We start from the raw sequence: 23,734 nt of genomic DNA, 5'->3' as shown, positions 1-23,734 counted from the left end.
CTAGGTTCTATTTTGATTGTGGGAAAACAGCCTTCCTTCACTGAATTCCCAGGATTAAAGTATGTTAAAATCTAGTCATTATCATAGGAATAGACAGGCAGTTTTATGTAACCAGGCGGCACTCCTTATTTTGAAGTCTTAAGGGCAGGTGGAGAGAACTGTGCCCCGACTGCTACTACTCTCAGCACTGAGCTCTCCCTGTTCCTGCCTCTGGAGGGTGCCTTTACACAGTTACACACAGAAATGGGCTGCAGCTAGAGGCACAGAGCAAAAGCAAAAACACTCCTCTCACTTGCTCTGAGAAGCTACATTAAGTTCATTGAATCTGCCAGTAGCAACTGATTTTAAAGTCAAATAAATAACTCTTGATATCAGAAATTAATACTAAGTTTTCCACTCACAGACTCATGACAAGTTGGGACATACTGTGATGGAATATAGTGGAAAGTACAAAGGACTTAGAAAAGAAAAAAACTGGTCCAAATACAATTTTGCCACTTCACAGATCTTAACTGCTCTGTGACTTAGCTTCTTCTTTCTTGGATTGGCAGTATAGCACAGAGGCTAAGAGAACTGGCTTTGGAGTGGGACATGCTTAGCTTTCAAATCCAGCTCTGCCATTTATTCGCTGTGTCTGATCCTAGTGAAGGTATATAAGCTGTCTAAGCCTCAGTTTCCTCATCTGAACAATGGGGATCACAGTACCCACCTCATAGGGTTGTTGGGAGGACTGAGTGAGAGAGTGTCTGTTAAGAGCTTAGCACAGTGCCTGGCACACATGTTCAAAAAATGGTCGCTACCATTATCTGCAGAGTAGGGATGATACCACCTATAACACAGGATAGTTATGAGGATTAAATCAGAAACAAGGGAAAGCATCTGGCAGACTGGCTGCTCTCTGTATTTTTTCATTTAGGTATAGTCTTTTAAATACAAGAAATCCATATACCATTGAAACAATGTCACAACTGTAAGATGCTCTTAAGAGGTAATCTGGTTCAACTCCCATATGCTACAAGAGAAGGAACTGAAGTCCAAAGAGTGACTTGTCAAAGGTCTCAATGCCCATCAGGAGCAAAATGAGGACAATGTCTCCTGACCCCAGTCCAGTGTTCTTTCACCACACCACGCAATTTCGACACTGTCGAGGTCTCAGTTTCAGAAGTGGCAGCATGATTTATCTCTCCAATTAGCATTCAAATGAAAAGATAAAGTATTTAATTGGACTTGCAGCAATAGCTTTTCCTTCTAGGGTATACAAATTTGTTTCCAATCGCACTTTATTATATCAAGCTTCAAAACAAGTGGTATGGTATTTTATTAATGCCACATACTTATTCACTAAATCTTAACCACAAAGGTTCTGTGAAATAAGATAAAGTTATTAGGTGGACTTACAAAGCAAAACTGATTAAAAATGGAAGTTGTCTAGGTCCCACACACTATAGTTGAGGACACAAAGAAAACCCCAGAAATGGAAAGCTTCATTAGATCTCACCTCTTTATCCATATATTCAGCATTACTAAGGATTTTTAAGCATCTCACTGAAATGACTTGATAATATTATAACATGGAACTTAAGAGACCTTTGACATATCTAGACTAGCGGTACTTACACTTTTTGTTGTTGTTGTTGTTATTGTTTCTGCTTTTCTAACGTAGAGAACACTTTCTTTCTCAAATAAAATAAGACTAGCAACTAGCATTTACTGAGTGCTTACCACATGCTCGGCACTGAGTGAAGCATTCTATAAATCAGTGACTATGAGAGGGTACCAATATCATCCGCATTCACAGGTGAGGAAACTGGGGCACAGAAAGATTAAGTCACCTGCCCAAAGACACACAGCTAGGAAGTGGGAGAGCTACATTTGTGTTTGTAAATTCAAATATTCTGGCTCCACAGCCTGTGCTTTTAGCCACTCCTGGAACCCCAAATAGAAAACTGATACCAGCAGCATGTTCCGGCGGCAACAGGGGTAGAGTGCCACCCCAACCCTCTTCCCCTCAACTCTCAATGATTCCAGAAAACACACCTGGAGAACGTATGATTCACCATTATCTCATTTTAGGCATGAGTAAATAAGGACTAAAAGAGTGACATGACCTGTTAGTGAAGAGCTAGGATTAGAATCCGGATCTCAGAAGTATTTTGTGGGTATTACTGTCATTTTACCCCAAAGGGTTATGGGGAAGCTCATGGAGTCAAGGCCCATTTACCAATTTGGGTCAGAATCCTATTGTTATTACTAGTATAATTACATTGTTCAGATTTTTGTTTGAAATTCTAATGGCAATTCTTTCCTTTCGCATAAATTCTCCTGCCCACCCCTAATGGTATGGATATGCAGAAGCACACTAGACCACAGACTTATTCACTGTTATTTTAGTAATTTGAGCTTGGTTAACTTTTCATATATTTAAACCTCATAATACTATCTAAGACCTAAGCTCTTAGAGGACAGATGGGAATTTATCTTTGAATTCTCAGCCTCTTTCATAGCACCTTGCACACACAAGAAACCACATGAGTAACTGGGGATTCAATTATTTGAATTTTACCTTTTCTCATTACTTGTCTATTCAAAGGACTGAATAGACTAGGAAACTAAACAGCCACGAAATAGTTAAGACAGTTGAGGAAAGAAGAGGAAGAACTGAGTAACTCATAAACTCCACAATTAACAACAAATTATAAATAGACGGTAAAACTAGAAACAAGGGAGAACAGACCTGTCCCCTTTTAACGGGCATTTCTTTTGGTGCCTTTTCTTTTGCTGAGTCTGTGTCCCCTGCAGCATTATCAGTGTACTCCCAGACCACAGAGTCTTTCTGAATTTCTTTAAGGTTGAAATTCCCTAGTTTGTTTAATGAGAATCCTTCAATCTGGGAAAAATTAGACACATACTATTATAAGGCAGAAACGATTTTATATCAAGCAGAGCATATTAATCCTGGAAGAAATGAAAAGTAACATACTTTAGTTCACTGAAAATATAAAAGGTATTTTTTTATAAAAGGAGTATCTTTGAGACATCTGTAAATTTAAAGGAAAAATCAAGGTTTTGATTTGCAAAAGAATTGGTGATTTTTGGAAATAATTCTTTAGTAAATAGTCTCAGAGAAGGCAACATGGCCTAGGCCTAAGGTCATGGTTCTGGAATAAAACCACCTGGGCCCAAATCTCACTCCCTCATGTACTAGCTGTGAGACCTTCAGTAAGGTCCTCATTTTCGTTAGGTTTCAGGCTCCTGTAAAAAGGGATAACGCTAGAATCTCCTTCATGCGATAGTTATGGAATAAAATAATGGACACAAAGCATTCAGATACAGGGTATGAAATAGTAAGTGTTTAATAAAGTGTTTCTTTTGACATTGTTAAGATGGTAAAGAAAAGTCTAGGCTCAAAAGGTCTAAGAAATGTGGAACAAATGTGAACAGATTTCTTTACTGTAGGTACAAAGGGATGTATCACAGCCTTTTAGACAGGTTAATGTACATAATGAATTGTGGGGTGGGGTGGGGTGTGTCTGTGGTAGCCCCAGTTCCCCAATGTATTTCCACATCAAATGGACTACTTCTTTGGTTTAGCAGACAGAGCAATCCTAAAACAGAAGACATCATGTCACTCCCCTGCTCATGACAGTTTCCTTCTTACTCGGGATGAAATTCGGTCTTTTCTAGGGCCTAGGTAATCTGGTCCTTTGCTACTTCTCTGACCCATTTTCTTGATCTGTCCTCCTGGCTTGGAGCTGACACCTGCTATTCCCTCTGCTTGGAAGACTCTTCTCCCTAAATAAGCTAACCCATGCAGCGAGGAACACATTCAGGCTCTGCTCAAATATCTTGGACTCTAAATAACTCCTACTCTTTCACTCTCTGTCCTTCCTACCCTGGTTTATTTTTCCTCAGAGAATTACCACCACTTGATATGTACTTATTTACCTTTCTCACCTTATGTAAGGTGTTTCTCCGGCTGCTTTTGAGTTTTGCTCTTTAGTTTTGGTTTTCAGCAGTCTGACTATGATGTGCTAAGCATGCTTCTCTTTGAATTTATCTTACTTGAGGTTTACTTGGCTTATTGAGACTGTAAGTTTGTCTTTTTATCAAATTTGTGAAACTTTATTTTTTTCTATCCCCTTCTCTTGCTCCTCTCCTTCTGGGGCTCAAACTACCCATAGGTTAGATTTTTTTGAAATTGTTCCACAAGTCCCTGAGGTTTATTTATTTTTTAATTTTTTTTCTTTTTCTTCTTTAGATTAGTTTCTACTTATCTATTTTCATATCTACTGACTCTTTCCTATGTCACCTCCACTCTGCTATGATGCCCATCCAGTAAATTTTTTTAATTTAAAATAATGTATCTTTCACTTCTAAAATTTCCATTTGGTTCTCTTTACACTTCCTAATTCTCTGGCTGATATTCTCTATCTCTTCAAATTATTGCAAGTGTATTTCCTTTGTCTCATGGAGCAGTTGTAATAACTGCTTTTAAAGTCTTTGGTATCTTATCTTGGGCTTGGCATCTGCTGATTTCTTTTCCCTTGAGAGTGTGTCCCATTTTCTTGGCTCTTTGTATTGTTGAGTATTTTTGGATTGTATTCTGGATATTGTGATACTATAATGTATTGTGAAAATTCTGGATTCTTTATGTTACTCCAATATGTGTAGCTACTTTTGTTTTATAGGTAATTAACTTGCTTAGACAAAATGCAGATTGTCACATCTCTGGGAGACAGCAGCTCCAACCTCAGCTCAGTTTAGTAAGCCTTGGCTCTTAACTGTTTTCAGTCTGCTTCACATGTATGGTTTATAAGTCTGTCATTTATTTAAAAAATTCTCAGTCATGGGCTTCCCTGGTGGCGCAGTGGTTGAGAGTCCGCCTGCCGATGCAGGGGACGCGGGTTTGTGCCCTGGTCCGGGAAGATCCCACATGCCGCGGAGCGGCTGGGCCCGTGAGCCATGGCCACTGGGCCTGTGCGTCCGGAGCCTGTGCTCCGCAACGGGAGAGGCTGCAGCAGTGAGAGGCCCGCGTACCGCAAAAAAAAAAAAAAAAAAAATTCTCAGTCATTATTACTTCAACTGTTTCTTCTGTTTCTTTCTCTTTCTTCTTCTCCAGGTATTCCCATTATACATACATTACAACCCTTAGTAACTGTCCTACAGTTCTTAGCTATTCTGTTCCATTTCTTTTTCATTCTTTTGTTCCTCTTTGCTTTTCAGTTTGAGAAGTTTCCATTGAATAAAGCTCACTGATTTTTTCCGCAGCTTTGTCCAGTTTCCTGATGAATCCATCAAAGGCATTCTTCATTTTTGTTAGTTTTGATTTTTAGTATTTCCGTTTGATTCTTCCCTCGAGTTTTCATCTCTCAGCTTATATTACCTATTTGTTTTTGCATGTTGACCATTTTTTCCTTTAGAGCCCTTAGCATATTCTTGTTTTTTAAACTCCTAGTCTGATAATTCCAATGTTTGCTGTTTCTTCAAACTATGTTTTCTGACTTTTAGTATGCCTTGTTATTTTTTTGTGGAAAGCTGGGTAAAATATAGGCCTGTGGTGTGAGGTTTTCTTTTACCTGGCTAGGAGTCAGGCTATGTACTGTTTGTTGTAGCTGTACATGTCAAGGGGCTATAACTTATGCTGGTATCCTTGTTTTTGTCTCCTGTATTGCTTTTGGGTTTCCCAAGAGATTTCTTCTTATATGAGGTCTGTCTGTTGTAATCCCATTATTACACCGGAGGCCTAATGATGCTGTAGTAAGGTGTGAGGGGAGAGGAAGCATTCTATAGTCCTATGTTCAGATCTCAGTCTTTTAGTGAGACTGTGGTCCTGGGCTGTGACCTTCACAAAGTGCTTCTCAGTCCTGCCCACCTGAGGTGAGACAGGAAACTACAGAGGGTTGGAGTTGGTATTTTTCCTTTACCCAGGACATTTAGGCCCTGATAAAACTTAAGGTGGTTAGGCTCTGGTAAAACAGTTTCCCTTGAGGGCAGGTTTTTGTTTCTAACAGAATAATGCTCCAGGCAATTTCAAAATGGCTAGCTTTTCCCTCAAATGGGATTTTTCTTAGATTTTTACCCTGAGAAACTGGTGGGCATTTTTGGAGATAAAACTCATGAAATCAGCCCCCTAAGACTGGCCCCCTTATTGTTTTTCACTTTCAAGCTTATCCAAACTGAGTCTCCAGAATCAGAGTCCATGTTTTTCTACCCTGGTGGCCGTTCCATGGGCAGGATTCTGTTCCCTGGGCTTATGCTCTGACAAGTTATATATTTGCCTGTCTCTCCAATTTTGGGGGCAGTGGTTTTCCTCATGACCTCAATTCTCTGATGGATCTAAAAAGAGTTGTTGATTTTCAGCACGTTCAGTTTTTTTCTTTTTGTGAGGACAGAGTATTGACTTCTAATCTCCTTATATGGCACGCTGGACTGGTTCAGAAGTCAGTCAGTGATGTACTGAGTTCCCACACAGAATTAAGGGTTCCACTTCTCTATATCTTCCCTTTCTGTTTTTTCTTCCCCTTATTATCTGGTGGCCTTAGTTCCTCTGGCCAGAAAGAGGACTGGTTTTTCTACCTGGGTTGCCTTCAGGGATAAAGCCACTGAAAAACAGAAACTCACTCTGTGTTGGTCACTTGCTACAGGTTTTGACTTCTCTCCAAAGTCTGTTTGCATTTGTTCAGTCTCCAGAGCCTTCACGTTGTTGTTTTATGTATTTTGTTGAGAATTTATAGCTGTTATTTCCAGAAGGATCACTTGTTTTAGGAGTTCACACCTACATACCGTAAGTGGAACTTGCCTTTCTATTGAAGGGGGAAAGGACTACATCTGTTCTCCTACCTGTAGAGTTCCAGGAACTCTACATTCCTGATCTCATTTCAAAAATTTGCAGATGAGTCTTTCACCAAGGCTCAGAGATTAAATAACTTGTTCAAGGTCACAAGGATTTAAGTGGCAAATCCTGGGTGAATCTCAGGGCTGCCAAACTTTAACACTACTCTTCTTTCTACTATATTATCTGGCATTCTTAAAGTGTAAATAACTGTTTCCTAAGGGTTACGTTTACATAATCTAAAATAAGGAAGATTCCAAATAATATCTACTAGTAAAATATTGTTGTAAGGGATAAAAGATGCTAAGAACACAGGGTTAAGCCTATTCATCATTCACAACTCACATATCAATATCTAATGATAATAAATGGGAATTTTAATTGGGAGTAAAAGGTCAGAGAGATAATCTCCAACATGGAAGAAATCTGAGTAGGTTGGGAGAGAATGGCTGAAAGATTTTTGAAAACACAGATCTGAGCACAGAGATACAATACTCTAAACTTCTTGACAGAGAATTTAGTCTTATACATATGTGTATTACCTTCAGGGTCTAGTACAGTGACTAACATATAGAGTGCTTTAAAAATTTTGAAGGAGTTAACAGTTTAGATACTTTCATGCACGTAATTTTGAGGTTCTCAATAGATTTTCTGCAGAAATAGTGATATAAAATATCTGGCATGAACAAGGCACTGAATTTCTTTTCTCTCACTTGCTTCATATTTTTGACTAAAAGACCCTAGCAGAAGCCAGCACCCTGATACTTGACTAGTTTAAAATGTTGAAAGCTACAGATCACTTTGGTTCAGGCAGCAGAGTTTGCCATATTTGATACACAGAATTCAATCTAGTATTTGGCCACCACATACTTGTTTTTGTTATTGAATCTTAAATAAATAAATGGTATACTCAAAACCAAATTCTGTGTCACCTTAGAGAAATTCCAGTACTACTCCCGAGGAAATAATACACTGGCCATAGGAAAGGGTATTCATGCTACTCTTAAGCAAATCCTGAGGAGAATCCCATCACCAGAATAGAAGCATTTTTTTTTTTTTTTTTTTTTTACTGCATCCTCACATCAGTGACAGATGCCTACTTTAGAGATGATGAGGACACAAGAAAAGGCAGATTTCACTAAGACATTAGTGAGCATGGCAATGCATCCAACCTCTTCTAAGGCTTTTTGTTTGGCATAGGAGTCCAACTGGTTTGGTTCCATCTTAAACTCCTGTCTCTCTTGGATCAAAGTGAAAAGAAAACTTCAAAGACTTTCACAGAATCCTATTGGGGTCTGATGAAAAGGGTTATTTATCAACTAAGGCTTGACTTTGTTCTCTCACCCTTTTTTCTACCAGGAGAACAGACTAGCAAGGATACCCTGAGTTTTTTCATTTCAGTACCACAAGCACAAAGAGAGCTCCCTTTAGGCAACTGGGTCACAGCACAGCAGACTGCAATCCCTAATGCCAAGACAGAGTCTATATAGGACTTATTCTGCTTTAGTCTTTATTCTCAGGGCCTGGCAGACAAAGGTCCCTGCTTAATGCTCAACTTATTAAGTATAAAGAAAAAATTCCTTAAAATCTTATATATTTTTTATAGACCCATAATTAAGGGCTACTGCTCTAGAACATCTCCTTAAATGACAAGAATCCTGCGTATGGTAAGAAGACTAGTTAAAATACTGGATGTACCAAAGTAAGCTTTCACCCAGTGAGCCTTTTTATAAAGTAAGTGTACAAGTAAGATTTTTATCAAGATAAACACCTAGGGATTAACAGTGAGGTTTCCAAGAGAATGAGAAGAACCTCATTTTGACTTTGGGATGGCTTCTTCTTAAATCTTACTATTTGAATAAATCAGCTCAACTTAAATTTATCCAGAAAGAAAGAACAGTCACATCACTGAAGTCTAATTCATCTTACAGATTATAGCAAAATATTATTCAAGAGGTGACTACTAAGTTCTGCATCTTGTGCTATAGGTAGCAATTTCAGCACTTATATTTTCTTTTGTTTCACAGGGAACAGGGTATAAAGAGAATCAAAAGACTAGAAATAGAAAGTAAGTGATAGCGAAGCAAAAGTTTCCTACAGTCTGTCTGGAGGTGATATATAAATTCAAGTATCAAATTATAAAACTGTACCCAAAGAAAGTGTGTACCAAATGATAATATAGGTTCACATTCTCTTGTCTGAAAACCTCAGGATCATGTGTTCCATAAATCAAGAGTTTTTTCAGTTTAGAAAAGTAACAGTGTCCCTAAGCAGAGTACCGGGCAGCATCCTGAGTCAAATACATTAATATTTCAGCAGTGAAAAGTATGAATATTCACAATAGTAGGATAAATAAATTCATGTCAGTTCTGGTTAGGTTTTTAGACTCTGAAATTATACACAAGGGATTGTGGCCCTGTAATAAAATCAGTATCAGATATATAAGCAAAAAAGTTTTATACCCATGATCCTAGATAAACAGGCAGAAGGGGTTCTTTCCTCTGTTGAAGAAAGAAAATGGCCATCAGGGCAAACACATAAGGTGCCAAACCTCCTTCTTCAGGGCGATCTATACTGCAAAGCTACAAATGAGAGAAAAGAGGATAAGCATTCTTTTGTACTTGTCAAAAAGTACATTCTTTTGTAAACTTGTCATTTACGCAATTTGGTCTAAAACCCGTTACTTCATTTCCGTGTGTCACATGATTTACCCCTCCAAATAAAACTCCACAGTGACAAAATACTTCCTTGTACTTTTGGGATAACCAAATATTGTGGTTTTGAGTGACAGTTTCAATTTCAAATTTTTCATTTTGTTAACTAAACTCATTTGTGAAGGGCCCTAAAACTAATATTTGCTGTTTTATTTTTTTGATATCCATGGTAAATCCATTCACTTGGTTCAAAAACTTGTTAATGAAGTCAAAATGATGGTTCAATTCCAACTGTAAGCCAATTGGCTTTGCTCAGTTTGATGGTCCCCTCACCCTTAGCTACTATCTTGAAAATGCATGCTTTGGTCAGAAAGGCGATTAGGGGAGAATGTAGGCAAACTCATTAGCGCTAGCAGAAATAACAACTTAGAAAGCATGGCCTACTTAGTGATGAAGGAGGAGGCTGCTTTCAAAGCACAGCACATTGTGATTATCAATTCACCCAGTTAAGAGTGGGACATCCTCTGTCCCTGTTGGGTCCTGGACCCAAGCAACAGGAACTACGTATTGTTACAGCCATGTCTTAATCGGTAAAGCTTTGGCTTTTCTCTACACAGAATCTCAATTTTATAATCATGATGGGACCTTACATTTTGGGGAAATGTTAGATGCTCTCATGCTTATTTGAGCATTTCAATAGGATACCATATTTAAAACACTGTAGAAATGTAAAGCAAGATCAGATAGTGGCTTTCATTTTTGGGGAGTCTCTGGGTATATTACTGGAAATGGTATGAGAAGCTTCACCTCAAACTTTCCTGTGCCTGAGAATCACTGCCGGAAACTAGTTAAAATGTAAACACTTGGTGGGTCACATGAGAGTAATGTACTTACTATTGATGAGATTCATCTTATGAAGCTGCAGCTTCATTTATAAATGCTTTTGGACATTGTTTTTTCCTCAGCAAAGACCTGGTTTATTTACAGTGTATTTGATTCATAGGGTACAAAGGTAGGAATATTGTGATGAGTATATTTTCTTGATCTGCAGAAAATGATTTCTTAACCCACTTGTGGGAGTCCTGTGCTCTAAACTGACTTTTCACTGATGGCCATAATTTGCCTTAATCCACACACATGTTTTTATCAGGTTTTCCTGACAACCTACATCAAGAATCTTTAAGCAGTGTAATTTTGTCTCTCTTAATTGAGCAGGACAACATGAACAAGATCCAGCCCCAAACTGAGACTAAGGGATGGGGGGCTTTAGTTAGTGAAGCTGATCAAGCACAGACAACCTTATAAATTCATGAAATAAAGTGAACTTGCTTCCAAGGATGTCAGCTGAGAAATCCATAGAAATCCCTGCTACACAATTAACATGGAAAGAATTATGGTTTGAGACAGACTCGTACAAAAAAATAAGATTCTGGGAGAGTTGCATTTTTCTGAGGGTAACAGCAGTGCCATTCTACCAATAGAAAGGGGGAAATGGGAGAGGGACTGACAGAATTCTCTTCTGCTGTTATTCAAACTATGTGTTTTTGAATTTGCCTCCAGCCAATGAGAGTAATGTTAGATTTAGGACACATCATTGAAATGCCAGCTGGTTGCTTCCACTAACAAATATATGGAAATAGCTTTCGAGGTATTTTTTAAACCATCAAAATTTTACTTTTGTTTGGTGAGGGATCAGAACTACAAAGAAAAGAAAAAAAATGTAAACACTTGGGCCATAACTCTGGGATTTGACTTACAAATCTAATTTTTAATAAGCATCATAAAGCATTTTGATCTTTTGAGCAATATGTCATAGTGAAATAGAAACTGAATTTTTCTTTCTGTACACATTAAAATTTCTGCTCTAATACTCAGATGCCAACTCCCTTGATGTCTATAAATATGCATCCAAACATTTAAGATTAAATGAACCACGTAAAAATCAAAGCATACTGCTTATGCACACATAGAATGTGCATTCATTTAAAGAACTCAAACCTACCTTTGCCCAGTGCCTAAAGGCAATCACCAAAGGAACCAGCTTCGATTCTAGTTTTCCAAGAGCAGTTAAATGATTTGTTGTCAGACAAGCATTTTCATTTCCTGCACTCACTTTACAAAGAAGACCACTGGTGGGGGTAGAGGGTGAGAATGGGAAGGAAAAAGAGAAAGTATTATACAGGTATCAGGTGTCTTTTACACCACCACCAACTAATTTACACTGATAATAAATACTTCTAACTCACTAAACCTTTATGGGTCATCTCAATATGGGATTAAAAAAGATAGGGCAGGGCTTCCCTGGCGGTGCAGTGGTTGAGAGTCCGCCTGCCGATGCAGGGGACACGGGTTCGTGCCCCGGTCCGGGAAGATCCCACATGCCACAGAGCGGCTGGGCCCGTGAGCCATGGCCGCTGGGCCTGCGCGTCCGGAGCCTGTGCTCCGCAACGGGAGAGGCCACAACAGTGAGAGGACCGCAAACCGCAAAGAAAAAAAAAAAAAAAGATAGGGCAGCTGTCTTCTGAGTAAACTTTATTTTTCAAGAACTAAAACTTCATGTTTTCATATATTAAAATTATTTTTTGGGGAAAATGCAAGTAAGGAGAATACTGTAAAATGTTTCAAATGGGAGTATAAATTCATCTTTATAAGGGCAAGAGTGTTTTCCCTAGTTGGAGGAATCTGCCTAATGGCAAATCATTACAGCCTACAAACTACCCATTTACAGTGGTAATGGTAATACTTCCAGATGGAGAGAGAGCCGGGTGAACTGTTACTCAGCACTGTTTAAAATGCTTCTAAAAAGGATGGCAAATAAAGGTGATTAGAGCAAGTAACTATTTGACAGAGCTGTTTTTTACTGAAATGGGTCAAAATGCTTCCTTCCTATATTTTTTCTTTTTAAGTAATTTTACCCTTTTAAAAATAAAACACTTTTTCCTCTTGCGTTAAACAGCAACAGTAGAGGGAGAATGCTAACAGGAAGCTTGTGAAATTAACCACATGGGAGCTTACAATTCTAGAAACTGGACATTAAGATGGAGTAAAGTACAAGTGCTTTTGGCAAGTTGGTATTTAATAAACAGCTTAAAGAAGCAGAGACCTTTGCTTTTCTCTGCACACCACCACTGGCACCCTAGCGTGGAAATCTGCGTCAACATCAATAAAAGAGTCTGGAAAAAGAAAAGAATATCAGATAGGTTAGTTAACTAAGCCTTTGTTTAAAAGCACAACTAGATAAAGTACAAGTACCAGTTGTGAATTATCTGTTTGGCCTTTTGAAAGACCATTACAAAATAAGGTTCTCAAGAGATGATTATGAAATAAAAGTGACTTGAAAAGGAAAAAAGTATTATATTCAAGAATCAAGTAATCACATTAATTTAAAATCCTTATTTTGAAAAACTAATGTCTGATTAGAAATGACTACATTATTGAATTAGAACATTTAAATGTTACGTGGGTAACATAATTAGAAATATGAATAGGACATTAAAAAAAATTGCTGCAAAAGCTACTAAAATACGTGGGGTCAAAATACATGCTGACTGAAGTAAGAAGAAATGTTTAAATGTTTCATTCAATCAAAACAAAAAGGATGGGAAAGACTAATTAAAGGGATGAGACAATTTAATGAGGCCTATGGAAAGCACATAAGCCGTCAAGCCCCAGCTGGACATTACTCTGGACAACTGATAAACCTAATTGGGAACAACTATTTGTTGATTCATTCATCTGGGCTGGGCCACACTATTTATTATTTGTAAAGTATTAATTTAAACCATGGAATAAAAAAGATTATCCTTTATTTTTTTACCCTCAAGAGTAAATTTTACATATTTTGATTCTTTTTAGTCTCAGCCTAGGGCTAATATAATCTTTATAAATTATGACAGTATCACCAAGCTAAAAGCTTTACTTACAAAATAATTATTCTGCATAGTAGGACAACTAACAAGACTCTAATTAACTTGCTAATAATTCATGGGCATTTGCTTTAGTTTTTTGTTTGGATATTACCCATATAAGTAAATCAAAAAACATGACTTCCTATTTTCAAAGTTTGAGAAATAAGATATTCAAATTATAGACAAATGAAAAATTTAAGAGCAAAATGTGGAAAGAATTTGGCCTTACCACTGTTCTTTAAACATTCTTGGACAAGTAAGAGAACATCTGGCTGAGACATCTAGGAAATAAATCAGTGAATATATCAAATAATCCATAAGTACTTTTGCTTCACTGAGATAATACACAGTCGTCTGAAATTACCCAAATTCCTTTCCAAATTAGAAAGCACCTTGCTACCACAGTAAAGGAATTAATCATTGTGCTGTGTGCACACATCAGTCAGACACAGAGAGATGGGCAAAAAGAGCATGAGTGTGGGCAAAAAGAGACCTACTACGCAGTTAACTCCTGATTCACTAATTCCTGAGGTAATTAGCCTCTCAGCAAATCTCAAAGTTGTGGCTAGAGGTTGTCAAATTGTTAACAATATTACTTCTCACTCTGTGAGACTACTTCAACAGATTGCTTACCTGGGTCTCCACTTTAGTCTTGCCTTTCTCTATTAATCCTTGCTCCAAACAGGAACCAAAACCACTTAAAAATCATACATTAGATCTAGTTGTGACCCTCCTTAAAACTCTCAGTCTGACTTCTTAATGCCCTTAGGTCAAAATGAAATTCTGGCTTCCTGTATGTTGGGCCCCAGACTACTCCTCTATCCTAATCTTAAGCTATTCTTTCTCAAGGTCCCTTCACCACAGCCCTTACAATTTTCCCTTCAGCACCTTGAATGGCCAAACTCACAGTTTGCAAATGATGTGCCCTCAGGCTGAAACACTTTTTTTTTTTTCCTTCGAGGTACGCGGGCCTCTCACTACTCTTTTACCCTTTCACTGTCCCCACCCATTTTCATCTTTTAGAGTTCAGTTTAAATGTAATCCTTTCAAAGGGGCCTTCAGGACAGCTGTATCTACACTCTTATTTTCTCTCACAGAACCTTGTTTCCCTGCATAGCTCTCATTATAATTAATTATACATACATAATTACTTATCTCCTTCTCTACGTATGAATTCCAGGAGGGAGGAATGATATCTGTTTTGTCCTCTAGAACCTAGTATGGTGCTTGACATATACTCAAACTCACTGAATATTTGCTAAATGAATGAATGACATGAAATCAAAATAACTGCTATGCTGGTAAATTATTAAGCAGAATTTAAGGTTAAAAGAACAGTAAAATCTATTGGTCAGCTGAGCATGTAGCTATAGCAGTCAGGGATGGCAAGGAATGAGCAGTTGTGAAACAGAAAATCTGGGGGAGCAGACTAGGAATCATTTTTATTTTTAAGTAGCAACCCAAGTAAATGGGCATAAACCATTTGCAAACTGGCCTGCAGGAACCACCAGTAAGTAAATGGATAATCTACCAAAGTCCCTTCCAGTTTTAAAGTTCTGACTCATCAACATCTTTTTGAACCATGTTTAAACCAGAAATCTAGGCTAGGTGTAGTTCTTCAAAAGCAGAATTATTTTTACAAGGTGGGTGTATATAAGAGGAAACTCAGGAACAAATTAAGCTTGCAGGTCATAAATGTTTATATAGATACACAATTTGAAATCTGAAATCCTTTCCTGCCATTGGAAAGTTGACTTATCAAGATAATTTAATCCTTTCAAGTTAACAGACCTAAATTACCCCATCAGATTTACATGGTTAGAAGACCAGTGTCTAAAGAAAGTATGAAAGATCTGTAGAATAAAAAGAAATGTGCTAAAATTGAAGGCATGCAGAAGAACATAAAAACAGCAATTTTAGGAAAAACAATGCAGTTTTAGGAAAAAAAAATCACACGTAAACTGTCTTCAAGTATCTAAAATATATCCATATATAGCTCACATTTGGGAAAAAAAAGAATTTCTGTACCACTCTGTGAAAATTCTGACACTTCACTTTGTACTTACAATGGCTGGAAATTGAATGTCAATGTTTATATCCGAATTTTTGAAACCCAATCTGCTACTGGATGACCCATATAATCTCAGAGAACAATCTAAAACCAAAAAAAATTGAATAAATACAAGTCATAAATAAAGTAAAATTTCTCAAAAGTTATTACAAGACACTGCTATTTCAGAAATGTAACCATCAATTAGAACTACACACAAAGGAAAAACAGTGTTCAAGTCTGGCATAAGCAAAGAACAAGAATGGGTGACTCTTTGCTCTTGTCTTCATTTTATTTTATTTAAAAAGGAAGACTGCATTGACTGCAGTTCAGTTTAATAGCCACTCTTTTCATATCAGTTGTAAAACATGTTAAAACTTACTTTACTATTTCATGTTTTGTGCAGAAAATACTATTTGAAATGATTTTTAAAATGTGGAAGTCGAAAAGGGATGCCTAACTTTGCTATACGTTTGTAAACCTGATAGTATGTATATACTGAAGAGTTAATGCAAACACTTCACCTTTTTGAAAGCGTACATAGGTATAATTTACTATAAAGATCATGTTTCAGTAAAACAATAATTACAAAAACCAGCATAAAGTTACTTTTCAATATGAATACTCATTGTATTATGAACAAAAAGCTTAATTTAACATAATATAATCCCTCTAGGAAAAGTTTAGAAAATAATTGTAATATCACTGATATAACTTAAAATGTTAGGCAGCAAGCGATTCACAGTTCAGAGTAAGACGTGTGTATGTGTACCACCTATATTTATTTTATAGCATTTTTCCCAATGTTTTACTATTGTTGTGCCAAAAAATTACCCCTTCTCACCAGGGGACTTTGTATTTTTTTTTTTTTCAGGTTTGTTAAGTCAAACAACTTCTTTGGGTTTTAACAGGTTTTCCATGACAAAGCACATTCAATTTTACAATGAAAATCTATGGCAAAAATCAAAATTACAAATGACTTCTCAGGAGCTTGTCTACAACATAAAGGATGAGACACCTATACAGGGGGATGAGCAGAATCTTGCCCTTTATTTTTTTAACAGATATATATTAATATGAATCATATACTATATGAATGATCTTTCAGTAGAACAAACAGTTTTATGGGTGGTACGGCGATAAATTCAAATAGTGATTTCAACCCTGGCTGTGGATCAGAATCACTTGTGGAGCTTTCAAAAAAAATAGTTTTCCATGGCTCCACAGACATAACTTGGAAAAATCAATTCAACACTGTACAAAATCTCTTACAAATTAGTTTTGAAAGCTCATTTTAGATGGTGCAATTCTTTTAAGTGCAGTTAAATAGAACCTTTTATGGACACAGATAACCTGAAAATGACTCCAGGATATTTTTCTTTATTTTAACTCAAAATATTGTGTCAATGTAAATAGGCAGAAAGGTGTGGTGATCATTTTGTAATGTATAAAAAATACTGTATCACTATGTTGTACACCTGAAACTAATATATTGTAAGTCAACTATACTTCAATTAAAAAAAAAGAAACTGAACTTAGAGGTGGAAAGTAAATAAATAAATAGAAAGGTAAACAGATATACAAGAGTCCCATGGTGCTCTAATAATATGGGACATGTAAATGGACAGACACAATGAAACTCACAATGAAGACAGGTTAATGACAACATATGTAAAAGTCTTTGTTACCTTAGGGTAAGCCAGGAGAAACAAAAACATACAATAAAATTGAGAGCTTCAGGACATGGCAAATCAATTTCTATTAGGCAAAAATTACTACTGGTAGGAAAAATGAATGGGGTACTTTTAGGTAGCTAGAAAGAAAAACAAATCTAGAAAATACCTGGTAACTTGTGCTGGAACACATTTTCCATGATACGTTTAATTTCTAGTCTCTGTTCCAAGTTCTCATTGTGTAAGCCAAACTCCTGTACCACTCTGTCAATGGCAATACCAATCGCATTTATCTGGGAGGGTGTAGGCGGGGGTAACGTGGTGAGCAACTCTTCCTCCTGCTTCTCCTTTTAGGATCAATGTTGAGATTAAAAATGACTCACACAGTTTTTACCTTCTACCATTCACAGAGACAACACCCTGTACAGTATTCTGGAATATTTTTCTTAGCCCTCCTTCTCACTTTAGCTGTTTTAGTCTTCATCTTATCAAACACGCACACACTTCTTTATGCACATAAAGTCATAATAGGGGGAAGACAGGAATAAGGAAAAAGTGTAAAGAAAGAACTTTAGAAACAGCAATGGCAAATTATTTACTTTATTATTACTGGCCTAAGGACATATATCTAGGTCCTACCATTGGCTTCATTCATCCTGATACTGTCCTAAGGAAATTCACAAGACTGCCCAGCAAACATATCTGACCAGTATAAAATATTTTGGTCAAAATAAATTCAGCAATATAAGTAGCAAAATTACTAATACCATAATCTTAAGGAAAGTCATAAAGATGACAAGTAATAACTGACAAGCAAACATATTTGTTTGGGTTATAGTAAACTTACCTTAATGTTTTTCTTGTGCCTCTTCTCTTTGATATGCTTATGAGCAAATGCAATGGATTCAATTAAAACATCACAGAGTTTGCAGGTGTACTTTGCTGTAGGGTAGTTTCTCGGTCGCTACAATTTGAAGAGAATTGTAGAGACATACACATAAGCACATATTTATAGAGACATATAGAGAGAAAGATGTAGAGACACAAAATACAGGTAAACAAAAACTGGCCAGGAGATGATTTCTCATTCACTTTAAAAACCGTTAATATAGTACTATCACTCTTTATCACTATGCTAATAATCATTTTTTAAAAGTAATTCTTAAAAAAAAAGTAATTCTATTAAATCAAACAGTATCACTTTTGACTTGTAGTGCTTAAATACCAAAGTAGGATATATAATTCATCAAAGCACATGTTCCCAATTACTAACAGATTAAGCCAAAATAAGGATTTTAACTAACAAATAAAGGCTGTTACCCTTTTCAGCCTGTCTATGCAGTCTCTTTTCAATCGCTCCTCAGCCTGCTGTAAGCCCAGTAGCTCCTTAGTTGAAAGCACAGACTCATCAATCACAGGGCCTTCCAAGTCTCCATCCTGTTCATTTTCCTCATTTCTAGTCCTCCGTGGCTTCCTAGGTCTGGACCTCTGTTTCTTGTTTTCTTAAGTTAGGGGGAAAATATTATTGGCAATACTGAATAACACCACTCTGAGTAAAAAGCAGAACTTACATATTTATTAATGAAATCATGTGATATCTGAATGACATCTGAACACAGAGCAAAAGGAAAGGTATACCTCTCCCATGGATAAAATGCTTAAATACTCTTAAGCTCCTCACATTTGGATACACCAATCCACAGAAACCATCTTTTTGGAAAACTTAAAAGAATTCTACTTCAACCATAAAATGCGATTTTATCATCTCTTCCTGGTATACTGCTGAGCATACTCAAGCAATAGTAAAAATTATCCTTTGAAGTACACCTGTAATTCTAATGTGATTAATATATCATAATATATAATGTACATGTATCTAACGCTTCCTAGTAGACCTGTAAGTATACCTGGTATTCTAATGAAAACTATCCACATCTGTTTTCATTTTTTATAAGTGAACAGTCTCAGTGGAGCAAAGATGGACAGTCTATCTCCAAAGAACTCAGAAATCAACTACATTCTTATCTGGAGTGAAAATCCGTCACTAAATTGTAAATTTAGCATTCACATAATTGGGCCCTCCCCCACATTAATATCAAGAAGTCCAAGCCAAAACTGTATTTACTGAGGATAACTATTACCCATTTTATCTTTACTTTCATTTTAGCTTCTTTGAACGGCCTGCACACTGAGCACATTTCAAAGGAAAAAAACAATTAGCAGTTGAAATAAAAGTTTTCTACAAGTACAGACTAATACATTTGTTTATAAACCCTGCTGTTAGTTCTACAGTCCTTATAACTAATAAATGAATCTATTCCTTTTTTAAACTTATAACTTTTCAACTTCAGTAAAACTGAAGATGCTTGTGGAACTGATCTACAAAAAATTGTTTTTAATAGCTTTGGTAATTTCTATCAAGTTCTGAAAATGAAGCTACTAGTACCACATAAGAGTAAAATGAAATTCATTTCCTCAATTAAAAGTGTGATAAGTGGACTGAATAGTTTTTAAATGGCTTACCAAAAAGTACTCTCTGAAAATATAAACCTACTGAAATGCTCTGCATGCGGTAACTGTCATGTCAAGTTTTCAGTGGAACTCATTACTTGTATAGCAAGTATGATGAATCAGTCGACTGAAAAGAAATTATGTCAGGAAAGGGACGTATAGGACCTCTAATTTTAAAAATAGCTATCGCCAACAGCTCTAAAGGAAAAGCAGCAAGCACTGTACTCAAACTACCCTAAGATGAATATAATGAAATTCTGCAAATACAGCAGCAATTAAAAAAATTAAACAAGTATTAGGACAAATACAGTTGTTGTTTTTTTTTTTTTAAAGCAATCAAAATGGGACAAATAGAATACTAAAAGGTAAGTAGTCAAAAATGGTCTATTGCTTTTTAACACTCCCCCTATGCCCAATTAAGGATAGTGCTCCTGGTCCCCATAAACCTTTGAGATAAGCAATTCTTTTAACTCAGAGGTGTGTCTATTCTCATGTATTTTGCTTATCAATACAAACTCTAAATAACTGCACCTGACTTCAGTTTTCAGGGCAAAGTTTCTTAGGCAAACACTCGTTAAAGATTTACACTAACATGTGCAACATCATCAGAGAAGTCCATCGTTAGTTCACAAAGCAAAAACTGATATGAAACCAAACTCCTTTTTTCATCTCCTCTCTCTGGATCACAAAGGCTTCTCACTATATTTGCTATCATTTTTCTAGAACTAGTGACTTTAATTTCCCTCCAAAGAGCACAGTTAACTCCTTATTTTATACACAGAAGTGGATGGCTGCACAAATTGTCTGGTGATGACAATAAATGCAGCTACCAGTACTGAGTATTTTCTCATGCAACAGATGCAATGTAAGCACTTTATGTGCACTGCCTCAGATTAATCCCTACAGTGATCCTGTCATGGATGCTAATATTATCCCCATTATACAGATAGGGAACATGCTGGTCCAAGAAAATAAGTAACTTGTCCAGGGACACATGACTAAATCCAATAAAGGGATTTAAAACAGAGATTAGAGCATGGATGGAATTCTGAAATTCATCTTTCTATCTAACAGTATAAGAAAAATCCCTTCTTGTAGCAAACCCATTCACATCTAAAATAGACCAGAACTCCCTACCCCTTACTTTGTTTAAAAAAAAAGGCAGGAACTGACAAGGCAATACAAACTTCTGAACTGAATTTCATAGGCCTGCATGGTAAAAACAGTTAAAATCTCATTGGAGGGAATCTAGAAAGGCAAAGCTGGGTATTGCTAAAAAAATTCCCATAATTACTTAGAGGAAAACTACCTGGCTCATCCCAGGCTTTTTGTAGTAATATGAATTTTCTATATACGGTACTCCAAGTTTCTCATATTTTATTTGCATATGGTCCATTACTCCATTCACAAAGGACAAGTGCATCTGAGCGGATATTTTCCAGCTAAGATCATTAATGGCATTGTCCCAAATATATTAAATTGGCAATCTAGGATATATGAGGAATGAAGTAGGGGAAGTAAAGTAGAACTGAAAAATAGAAAGTTAGTATTAAAAAACAAAGCAACTCTAAGATAATTTTCATTACATCTTCTTGCATCATTTAATAAGACCCTTCCTTATTAAGATATAAGTTTGATTTAAGGAAAATTTCAGTCCCTTTAGTGAGATCCTTTTTAGGATCCTCTGAGTATAGTGTAAAGTTTATACTTTAAACTGAATTTCTCGCTACAGTAAGCAATGTTATGCCAAAGCTTAATATTTTCTTTATGAAGATTTTTCAAGGGATAGAAACTGAACAGTCCTTCATTTGGAAACTGAAAGCACACAAATATAATTTCATATATCGCAAACACAGGAGTTTTGGATTTACTTCAACAAAAAGATAGTAAAAATGCAGGTCCTATTCAAAATCACTTAAGCTTTGCTTTTAAGACTAGACAGGAATATAGAATAAGAGGTTTTTGGTCTGCAAACAGTCTCTTTTAATATCTATCTGGTTGCAAACTTCTGACCTATAAATCTTTCTTTTGGTAATGCTGCTTAAGATCAACTTTTTCTTTTCTGAAAGACCAACAATTGGTAACTAAATTAGAATGTCCATGTCTCGCCTGGACACAGTAATAAAGAACTACTTAAATATACACAAACTTTTAGAATCGAAAGGCCAGAAATTATGAATACGTGTTCAGTTCCCTCTGTCAGATTCCAGGCCGAGTTCATGGCCAGAGCAGCACAGTACTTGATTTCAGTTCCACTTCCTCATCTACCACTCTGCATAAACAAGTCTGGATAAATTTAACCTCTCCAGAGACACAGCTACCTGTTTTGTATTGAATAAAACTGTGATTCTACCTTTGACACAGCATGACAGAGCACTGCAATTCCTTCAAGTTCTTTTTAGCTTAAAGATTTACGAGGCTGGTTGATTCTTCTGTTCTTCTGCTACATGGACAAAATCTATTCACCTTTTAGAGAAAGGTATAAATAATAACTCTGGGGCAATTATTATCAAGCACATAGGGTGCTAAGAAGGCTTTTGGTTTTACTGAAACTAAAAGGACAAGCTTTTATCTTATCTGAATTTCTGACTTTCTAAACAATGTTTTTCAACCTGTTTACCATGTTCACTTTTGAGAAAAAAAATCTTGCACTATCCTTCTCTAGAGATTGATGCTCCACACAAAAGACACATATCCCTCTGTAGCAGGAGATATATGCAGTCTACATCATGTTTTTATATAGAATAAGTTTTTTTTAAGTTTTATATTCTGTCATTTATATTATAGATACATTCATTATTCAAGTACAAAATTAAAATACATAATTTAGAAAACACATACATACCCCTCAGAAATTACGGTATATCCCCAGGGGGATATCATCACCCTCTTCTGTAAAAAGTACCAATGGGAAATATAGTTTTACTAAAGTAAAATAAGCCTTGTGGCAAAGTAAACTTTTAAAGGGAAATACATGCAACATATTGAAGTTGCCCAAATAACATGATTACAATTCTTAAAATAATCGCATTAAATAAGCAGAAACTATGAAAAATTGGAACTGCATTGCTGAAAATAATAAAACTCATTTGAATGAAAAATAAAAGACATTGCTGACATCAGGGTTGTAACCTGACAAGTTGGAAACATTACCAGGGCTTCCTGCTTCCATTTCTGACATAGTTTCGAGGCTTGTCAGGTCTTTATGAAATAGTCGTCTTACAGTTCTGCACCCTCTTCCATCTTGCCACCTATACCCATCTTCACTTTCTTGAAAAGAGTCTTTTCTTGGTCGGTTGGTAACAGGAATTCTAGGTCCAGGTTTGAATTCTCTCCAACTGTCTGAATTACCAGCAAGTTCATCAGATAGCCATCTTTTACTCTGATCTTTGTGGTTGTCATTCATCCAAGCGGGTTGACTGTAAATTGGGTTCTTAAATGCATATGGATTGCTAGAAACAGCATATGGTCCTTTTCTGGGGGTATTCCCATAGTTCCCTGGTGTTCCTTTTTTTTTTGGAAGGCCTTTTTCCATTTTACTGCTATGGCCTTTAGCATAATCATCCATTATTAAATAATCTTGTTGGGGGTGACCCCTTCTGAAATCCTCATCATCTGTAGTCCCTCGCTCTTTAGCACGCCTCACAAAATAAGGTTTTGCGGCATCTCCCATGGTCTTTGACTTCAATTTTCTTACTCTTCACCTGGAAGAAGGCATTTTGGAGACAAACTATAACAAGGTATCATACTAAGTTCACAAAGTACCACACATTTATTGCACAGATGCTCAAAAGCTTGTAAGAAACCCTTCTTTTCCTAATTTCCATCACGCTCCAATAATTAGTGCGTTATGCTAGAAGTTAGGAGGCTTAATTCTATAATATTCTTCATAGATATTATATAGATATAACAAAAGCTCTTTTCTTCAGAACCCCCCCAAAAAACCCCCAAAACCAAATACCTCACTCCAAGCCTATACTTTAGAGAACTCCCCAGTCTTTTAAAAACAAGCTGGCAATTACTTTTAAGTGTTACTACAAAGTAACCGAAACTTTGTGAACGCAGTACATCTCTCAACTCCACTTTTCAGTCCCTTCTACGTACCC

The 23,734-nt window shown here is 36.4% G+C and overlaps 1 protein-coding gene across 4 annotated transcripts in view; it reads right to left on the bottom strand.

Annotated features, from left to right (window-relative positions):
* TUT7 (terminal uridylyl transferase 7) overlaps positions 1-23,301 on the bottom strand; it is a gene marked incomplete at its 5' end in the record, with an annotated part of 58,435 nt that extends 35,134 nt beyond the window's left edge. For 3 of the 4 annotated variants that reach the window (XM_079707119.1, XM_079707121.1, XM_079707120.1), the window contains 10 exons: positions 2,735-2,887; positions 9,295-9,414; positions 11,489-11,615; positions 12,590-12,659; positions 13,624-13,675; positions 15,461-15,549; positions 17,287-17,464; positions 17,965-18,081; positions 18,438-18,619; positions 22,782-23,301. In XM_079707119.1, coding sequence (XP_079563245.1) covers positions 2,735-2,887; positions 9,295-9,414; positions 11,489-11,615; positions 12,590-12,659; positions 13,624-13,675; positions 15,461-15,549; positions 17,287-17,464; positions 17,965-18,081; positions 18,438-18,619; positions 22,782-23,301 — 1,608 coding nt within the window. The remainder of the gene's footprint in view (positions 1-2,734; positions 2,888-9,294; positions 9,415-11,488; positions 11,616-12,589; positions 12,660-13,623; positions 13,676-15,460; positions 15,550-17,286; positions 17,465-17,964; positions 18,082-18,437; positions 18,620-22,781) is intronic. The other variant, XM_079707122.1, reaches the window with a different exon arrangement.
* Between the last annotated feature and the right edge of the window lie 433 nt (positions 23,302-23,734).

The sequence above is a fragment of the Hyperoodon ampullatus genome (genome assembly GCF_949752795.1).
Source record: "Hyperoodon ampullatus genome assembly, chromosome: 6".
Classification (NCBI taxonomy): domain Eukaryota; kingdom Metazoa; phylum Chordata; class Mammalia; order Artiodactyla; family Ziphiidae; genus Hyperoodon; species Hyperoodon ampullatus.
The sequence above is the reverse complement of the archived record's forward strand: the minus strand, read 5'-3'. Positions and strand labels throughout refer to the sequence as shown.